At 36.4% G+C, this 9290-nt stretch overlaps 1 protein-coding gene across 1 annotated transcript in view; it reads left to right on the top strand.

Annotated features, from left to right (window-relative positions):
* The window catches only part of PRDM5 (PR domain containing 5), a 60783-nt gene extending 58300 nt beyond the window's left edge, over positions 1-2483 (top strand). The window contains exon 15 of the mRNA XM_010075543.1: positions 2097-2483. Within this exon, the coding sequence (XP_010073845.1) occupies positions 2097-2261 (165 nt within the window). The 3' untranslated portion in view covers positions 2262-2483. The remainder of the gene's footprint in view (positions 1-2096) is intronic.
* Positions 2484-9290: the final 6807 nt, after the last annotated feature.

Consider the following 9290-nt stretch of genomic DNA (forward strand, 5'->3'; position numbering starts at 1 on the left):
TGCCTTTAGTTGATCCTACACTTACTTTCAAATGTCAATCTTTTCCATCCTCCCTACTCGATCAAAACTTTGATCATTTTGAAGAGATTGATTAGAGTCCAAGTACATGTTAGCAAGCATGGTTGTAAATCTATAAAATGTCAGTCTTGCTTATAAAATTTAAAAACGAAGCAAACTCTTAAAAAAACCCCAAAACTTTTATGCATAAGCACAGCACAAGATGTATCATATCTTTAAGTAATGATCCTGTGCATTCCATTTTCTTTTTGAAGAAGTTAGGTAGTAGAACATGCTAGAGCCTTGAAGGAACAACAGGATGCATTATACTGGTTGTTATGTGAGCATTACAAATGAGAAAATGTACTTTAGGTCTGTGTTATAAGCTGTTCACTTCAAAAATAAAGAAGTGTGCATAATATACACAGAACATATGCGTATCTTGTATGTGCATATATCCTTGATCGGCTTCCTGACTTCCAAGAAACATATTGTACTTAGAAGTATATGGTACTTTTAGGATGTTGAGACTTGTGAGCAAGCACAATGGTTATGATTAGAAAATGTTATAAGTCCACTTTGTGCATTCTGTGGAAGAGGAATGGAAAATGGTGTTTGGCAAAAGCAATATTAAGACGTGACCAGTGGATGCTGTTAGTGACGTTCACTGTCACATAACAAAAGAGTGGCTGTTGCTTGGGTCTGAAAATGGTAATTACACATTTAGGGGAAAAATGTTGGAGAGTTACAGCTGCTGTATAAAAGTCCTTAGTATTACGTCATGTCATAAATTCAAAACTGTTCCATTGCAACAGCACATACAGTGTTCTTGTACTTTGGGTACAAAACGTGCTTCTGGCAGTTGCCCTTTTTATGGTCATTGTGTGGTTTTGCCTTAATTGGCATAAATAGATATACTATAGGTCAAGATTATCTACTCGGATAGTCAGCTCTATTTGTCTTGGTTGCAAAAGGAGTCAGTAGTCATTCAGTATTTTCATTCCTAGTTTGATACCATTATGAATTTAAAACTTTGTTTTCCTAAAGAGGGATTGTACTGGGTTCCCCGAGTTTTCTCTTCAGGAAGACACTTTTGTCTGTAATGAACCTGGATTCTAAGATTGCAAGCCTATGGATGTTCATTCTTATTTAATTATATGACTCTTGCATATTTCATTTGTCAAACCAGGAACATGCTTTCTAATTTTTTCTTTTTCCCTGGGAAATTCGTGCGTATATGTACCTGGATGAAAGGTGAACGTGGTGGCACAGGTGCACAATTTCAATGGGCTGGATGTCTTGCCTGCAGATTCTTAACTTTTTATTCTAACTTCTCTTGACTGAACTCGTTCCTAACCTTTCATTTTGGCTTCAGTACAGGAATTTTTATAAGAAATTATGGTTTTAGCATGGCGGAGTCCCACATCCCACTTGCAATTTATTCAAATGGCAGAATGAACTGGACTTCTTGGAGTATAGCGAAAGAAGGGAAGTAGCACACCAGATAATATAGCAAAGGAATTGCACCTTCATTTGCAAGATGTCTTCTGTTTTCTCAGCCAGGCAGAGGATGACTGGAACAATGAGGTTTCTTCTATAATAATTATTAACCTTTCTTGAAGTCTTGAGAGTCTCTTTTTTTCTCACTCCTCCCTCCTTGTAACTGGCTGGGAAGGAAATATTTATTTTGAGGTCGGATTGACAGAGGCTTGTGAGGTTTTGTCATAGTTTTTGCTGCATCCTAGACAGAATAACAGGTTTTTAAAAAACCCACAATGTGACTGGGACACCTCAGTATGTGGATATTTTAAAGATTGGGACTTTTTCCCCTTTTTTATCTTTTTTTTTTTTCCTCTTTTTCCGCCTCTCTTCCCCTCTGTGCTTGTGGTACCACTGTTAACATACGACACTGAAAGATACCAGACAGAGTAATAATATTTAAGGTGCGCTCTGAAGGAGTTATTCTTCCAAAGACCAGCTCATTTATTAAGTATTGCAGGTATGTGTGGCTGTGGCCTCAGTGATGTAATGTAAGGAGCATTATACACATTAGAAGTTTTAAGACCTCTTTCGTCTTTGTCTTGTCTTCGCTGCCTTAGGTTTGTGATCTGTCCTTCAGCCTGAAGAAAATGCTGATCCGCCACAAGCTGACTCACAACCCCAATCGACCGATGGCAGAATGCCAGCTTTGCCACAAGAAGTTTACAAGAAATGACTACCTCAAAGTGCACATGGAAAATGTCCATGGTGAAACTGACAGCTAATTACAGTGTATGTGAGAAGAATGGATCTCACGTTCCAAAGTACTCTATTTGTACGTGTACGAACTCCAGACTTCTCACCTGACTAGTAAGCATAGTCAAGAGAAACAACTGTAATGTGTTCATATGTCATTTCTCTCCCTGTTTTTTTTTAATATACTAGTAGGATAAAAACCAAAGAAAGACATTCACCTGAAGTAAAATATAGCTTGAAAATAAGAAGTTGGAGATAAAAGAACTTTGGGAAAATTTTGTCCTCATTAAAAAAAAAAAAAAAGAAGAAAAACAAGAAAAAGAAAAAGAAGTTTTAAGCAAACTTAATCTTTTCAGTTACAGCCTTAGAAACTTAGGTACTGATGATGTTACCTGGAAATTCTGGACATCTGGAACTGAACCCTTGGCTGTCTGCAACTCTGTCTGTATCTAAGCTTCAAGACTCCATTAAAATTCTTTGAATCCATGCAGAATTTGTCATTCTGATTGTCTGCTCATTGCATCTAGCCATATTTTATTCAGCTCTTAATTCTGCATTTTGTTGTACCATGATTTTGTCTCATTTTATTTAGAGCTTTCTCATTAACTTGAACTGGTTCTTGAGATGATGAAATGTATGGGTACAGAAACTGGGGAAATCTGTCATGCTCTCTGTGTGAGCATTGAGGAGGACATTTTTTTTTGTTTACATGAAACAAGACCAAAGTGAAAACTTTGAGCAATTTAGCTTAAGTACATTATTCATACTCATCATTGTGACTGGCAAGGCAAGTGGAAAAACATCTTAACAGAATGGTGCACACAGCTACAACTGCCCAGTGAACATGTATTTGATTTTCTGGTGAATGTCTCATTCCCAGAATGTTTCTTACTTGATTTCTTCATCCCACGTAACTACCTTTGTTTTCTTAATCTTGTTGATGAGCACTGGAAAAAATACTGCTTTACAACTAAGTAACAATCAAATACTTCCAGGTATCAGATTGAGTTGTTTACTGCAGTAAATCTTTTGAAAAGAGTTCCCACAAGTCCTCTTGTACTACAGCTAGATAACCAAGAATTTTATATCTACAAAGACAGTATAACTGTAACTTCAGAGGGTGATTCCATATGAAATTCCTGAGTTATCAGCAGTTTATATTAAGGCTCTGTCATTAATAAACTGTTGATATTCATTTTGGTCCTGTCAGTGTTTTGTAAAAGGAACTTGCATTAGGACATCTTGCTCGTAGTTTTCCTGGGAAAAGAATTCAGCTTCTTTCTGAACTGCAATGGGGACAATTTTGCTGAAATGTACAGCATAATTCTTTTATCTTTATCTCATGGTTGACTCAAATCTGTTTGTTGTATGGTAGATTTTCTACTCAGAAGAGCAAAAAAGGAATAACAGTAGTAGTATTACTAGCATAGAAAATGTTTATATATTCAGTGATTAACACTACCTTCCCTACTAATGGTTTGGATCCCATTCTTCTGCATGGATGTCTGTATGTTACATGTTCAGTTTTAAGACCCAGCACTGGATCCCAATAGTATTCTTTTCTAAACTCATAACTTTTATCCAGAAAATAAGCAGAAGACACTTTGTGTTTCTCTCAGAAACTGAAGAAAGCCTGCCACTAATAGGGGTGATTCTCATTATAGGGTCTGTATCAGAGGGTCTTATTTTTTTCCTAGAAAGCCTCCTGTTCTATTATAGGACTGTTGGTCCTCAACTTCCATTCTTTTCTTTTGGAAGCCTATAATGCTCCTTGACAACAAACTAATAAGCTTACAGGTGTCCTTCCCATTTACAAGTAAGTTGTACACTCAAGTTTACAGGTTCTCTTTTTTAACAAAACCAGGTCACTTACCGGTAGCAAAGTTGATGAGGGACAAGAAGGAACTGTCACTGTTATTAGCATTAGAGAAAACTTTGAAGTGATGTCTTCCTGTTTATTGACTTGTCTCAAGTTACATATAACCAGTTAGGCTTGAGTGAGGCACCTGCAAGGTTTCTGCAGGTAAGGCGGTAACCTTCAGCTGTATCTGCAGGTTTGAAATTGTAATTCAGTGTCCCCTATGTTGATCTGAATTCAAACAAGAAGAAACGATGATAAAGCAAGAGAAATATGGTCTGGTCTGGACTGTAATGTAACTGTACAAAATAGGTCACAGCAGTTACGCTGGTGTCAATTCATGTGAAGAGGATCCTGGAGAAAACCTGCATATGGAGAACCCCATTTCGTATAATGTTCTGGAATGTGTCGGTTCAGTGTGGAACAAGTGACCTCGGTGTTACACGGTATGTGACAGAGGAGTGTATCACTATAGGTATGTGTTGTATAATTTTGTGTCATAACCTCTATGATGTTATGTCATAACCTCTATGCTCTTTTTACTTTTAATTAAATATAGAACTTATTTTCCTGTATTTTTAGTAGTTTTTCACAGTATTAGTTTTGAAGACAAACTGCGTGGTTGATGTGTCATGAGGTATAATTATTCAGTAAGATGTGACTCTTGCATTCGGTTTGCCTGTTGAAATGCATATACTTAATTAAATTGAGGATTCCTGCAGATTTTGAAGGAGACATATAATGAATATTTCACTTATTCGTGATGCCCACCTATGTGTAAAAGCATACTAAGTCGTCTCATGCTCTTTTTGGTACCAGAGAGGTACGTGAAACTTGCCTCTTTGCCAGTTTAATACAAACAATTTTTTCATGTAAATCAAATACATTGTATGTGTGTAAGACAAATACAGGAGAAATAAGCGTTAGAAACTGGAGTAAAGAATACTTCCTCACATTTTTTGGAATCACTTTTGTTAAAGAGTTTATCAGACTTGTACATTTCTAGGTCCAGAGAACTTTAACTTATTGCTACAGTTATTATAAAAGTTAATCTAGTTAAACTGTTCAGGTAACAAAATCAATTAGTACCATATACTGAGATGTCTGATGGTGTTTTAACTATATGTTCTTAATTAAACTGCAAGGAGAATTAGGTTGGTGACTCTTTGATGTGTCTGGAGTGGGAAAACATTGCAAAGGTGACGTTATTTTTTGTTTGTGTGTTTGCCTTCTTTACATCAACAAAATCAGGAATTTAGTAATAGAAAAACTGAGATTATAATTTTTTTATATTTTTCTTCCCAGAGGAAAGAGTTTTCCCTTCTTCTATTTGGTCAATGCATACTAAGGTTCAGAGAACAGCAGAATTAAAACAAAACCAACAAAAAAAAAAAAAGGAAAAAGTTGAAAAATGAAGATTTTTGTAAGTGGTTTTTTGAGCAACAATGCTATTAAGACACAAAGAAGAAAATCCTTTTTGGGGAAAATTTTAATGTATCTTACATATTATCATAGGTTTTTTGCGAGAGATTTTTGCTGCAAAGTTACGGTAAATGTTTAGGATTATTAACCGTATTTGAGAAAAACTGGTAGTTGCTGAAAGTTGGTATGTGAAGAGCAGAATGTACTTTTTTTCTGTTATTGCTAGATAAATTACAATATGCATATTAAGATTAATTATGAAGTATGTAGTCAATAGCAGCAGTAAACTAAGTTAAGCTTTGATCTTGTTAATGGCTTCAATAGAGCAAGGGATGGACAGGATTAATGTGTGGGTGAAAGGCTATTGTTTTTTTTTAATGTAATTCTCTTTTCCAAAAAATAAAGAGTATTCTATTAAGTGATTTCTGAGGAAACAGAAGCATGTAGATTCTTCTACGTTCATTTATGTACATACTTAGTGGAGAGGGCTCTGGCTCTTTCCTGACAAAGAGGCAGAAAGCCTCAAAATAGTTCCCTGTCCAGGACAGAAGGAATATAAATGCTGTCTTCTGCTTACCAAAGGTAACTGGTAGTACTGCAGATAGGTGTCATTCTCTCTAATAGACTATGGTCTTTTGTCTGTGTAATGTTGATAATGGATTATCAGGAAGCCAGTGCTGGTTTTTAGGCTAGTGCTCACTCAGAATATTATAGCAGTTGTAAAGCTGTATTCTTGAACACATTTGAATCTTGGCAGCTTATTTTTGTCTCTTGTACAGAACTGTTGCACATCAAGAAGATGGAGTAACTTAAGGATGTGCGGTAACAGCTGAAAAGCTGTCACTGATAAACAGTTTCCTTGACCTGGAAAATTATTGCTTGAACATTTTAACCTGTGACTGCCAGTCTTTATTTTATTTAATACTTGTTGTCTATTTTTTTGGTGTATTTTGTCTCCAGTTGCCGTTCCCTTGTAAGCTGGTACTGAATCTGTAATATCCCGTGAACAAGGGCAGACAGCATCCTGGCAGACTCAGTGTTTGCAAAGCATTTGCTGATACGCTGTGTCACTTTCACTGAGCTCTGTTTGTTATGTTCAAGTAGCACGTGTCTTTGCTAACCTCTGCTACATCTCATGTTACAACAGGAGTGTGATCAGAGCCTGTGTGTGACATATAAAATGTCATAATCCTCCAGTGACAAAAGAAACCCGGGGGAAACAACCGCCCATGTCACAAGTGGAAAAAAGACTTGACGGTCTGTTTGTCTCCGTGGTCACCAGCTGAGGTAGGCAGGAAAATATTTTTGGATCTCCATTACTGCACATGTTCTGATGTTTCACGTGTCCTGTATTGTTTTGATGCCTGCTTTGAAAGTGGTGGCAAGTGCTTGTAGCCTAAGTAAAAAGAAAATCCCTTTGATTTGAGTATTTGTCGGGAGTGGGCAAGAAATGTGTTAATGAGAAGTATGTTCCTTTTGAAGTAGAACTTTCACCACTTCTGTTGAGATTTTGGTTAATGCAGCCATTCTGCACTGACTATGCAACTAGTGATCACTTGCCGCCAGAGTCAACTGAGTCCTGGGAGGGTTCTCATTGCTCTTAGTGTTTTGTGTGTCCCAAGTCTAATAGGATTTTGATAAATTACTTAAGCAGTATATCTCAGAAATGTACATGAGATGTGCTATACATACAAACTGAAACTGTATAAATCAAGAAAATACTTTGGATGCCTACCACTTTTCTGCTGTACACCACTGAAATTTCATTATGGGGAGTTCTTGAAGAAAGCAAAACCTTGTAGTGTTAGTCTGCAAGAACATGAAGTTCTTCCAGCAACTAACCCAAAGAAAACCTGGACTTCGGCATTATTCTTCAGTTTGATAAAGAAAAAAGTAGTAGGAGTTGCCGCCTAGGTTTTGTGTTACCTCGCAAGTGTTTCGCAGACAGGTATCCATACATACACATCAGCTGTTATATAGGTCAGATATATAATAGACAGTCTAGCCTGAAAAGGTGAGATCACAGTTTTGTAGAACTCTGGAGCCTGGTCCCATGTGGGCTTCTGGAAATCATTGGAATTAAAGCAAACTTCAGAATTTGGTTACATTCTTAAGGATTTTTCTTAACAGAATGCCTATGTAAGCAGGAACTAGGTTCTGTACAAGTACAAGTATAGATGTAAAACTGTTGCTCTTTGAGTCGTCACTTGAGTGCAAGTGAGAAGAGAGTTGAAAAATCCTTATCTTTAAAAAGAAAAGAAATTACGTTTAGCTGAGAAGACATTTTAATAGAGCTTCTGAGACCTCTTCACTTTCTGGAACAGGCATGAGGCCCAGGATAGGTGATTTCTGAGGAACTCCAAAGCATATTGGTATTATGTTCCGGAATTTGCTTGTTGACTGTCTGCCACTTGGGCAAACCGCTGTATCTCTGTTTTCTTCTTTCCCATCACTGCTTTCTTCCTAATTAGCTCTGAGCTCTTCAAGACAAAATACCTCTCTTCTGCTTATATAGGCACATGCACTTGCCTTTGCTTAGTTACTGTAGTGAATGTAGTGGTAATGATAGGAGCATTGCTTGGTAGGTGCTGACAGGGTAGAAGGACCTCATGGGGAAACCAGTGTTTGAGGACTGTTAATTTATTGTAAGTACAAATAACCAGAAAATATCCCAGTTTTAATTTGTTCTTTGTTTTAAAAAAAAAACAAACAGAATAACAGAAAAACTGTAGCCCTTTATTAATATGTCATGTTGGTCCTATGTAAGGTTCATTTCCCATGAGACATACACATTTTGTATCATGAGCAAATACATGGTTAGCTATTGAGCAATACAGTTAACTTAAGCAGCCATACTTCAAATATCATTGGTCATGTGTTCATACCCTTTAGCTATAAAAGCACTGAAGTAATGAAAGTATCTCTCAGCATGTTAGAACAGCAGCTAGGATCAGGTAGATCTAGCAATTAGTAAACTGCAAAAAACTGATTCACAATTTTCCCCTACCATTCATTGTGTGAAGAGATGTTTTTTCATTTCTGTTTTTCTTTGAGAGGGGCATTCAGCAAAAAGGAACCATTAATAAAAGTTGTTTTGGGTTTGTGGTGTGTGGTTTTTTGGGGTTTTTTTCAGTTATCCTTCTACAAGGATAAGACTGTAAGACCTTAAATCCACAAGTTCATTTACAGTTTAACAGCTGTTCAAACAAAACTGGGAGAAAGTGCTGCAACAGGTAATGTTGCTGCTGGATTAGAGACCTTCACTGCAGCATTATCCAGGCTAACTCTTTGGTACTGACATTGTGGTCATTTTCTATGTCTGTCATGCTTCACACTTTAAAATATTATTTAACAAACTTTATCTGCCAAATTCAAGGTAGATCATAAATCCACTTTGTCAAGAAGCACCAAAATTGTTTCATGATGTCATATTTTTTCTAGATATCTGGTAGTTTTTTTATATTACTTTTTTAACATAGGTCATTTATACTGTGGGATTCTTCTCTACATTATCTTCTACATCTTTGGCTTCATAGTAAGGTAGATTGGGGATTGAATCTGCTGATGAAATGATGAAAGCCCTTTGTGAATACAGATCACCCTTTTGCTTTGTTTTCTTTCTTTTATTCTATCACTTAGAACTAAATTATAAAAAACTTTAATAAAACTACGGCTGAAAATAATCAAATTTAATCTAGCAAATTGAAGAGGAGGATGAATTATTCAAGTAAAACTACTCTAATCTTTACAAAAAGACAAGATGCATCATTTTTATGGT

Source organism: Pterocles gutturalis, unplaced genomic scaffold (genome assembly GCF_000699245.1).
Source record: "Pterocles gutturalis isolate BGI_N339 unplaced genomic scaffold, ASM69924v1 scaffold32342, whole genome shotgun sequence".
NCBI classification, from domain to species: Eukaryota; Metazoa; Chordata; class Aves; order Pterocliformes; family Pteroclidae; genus Pterocles; species Pterocles gutturalis.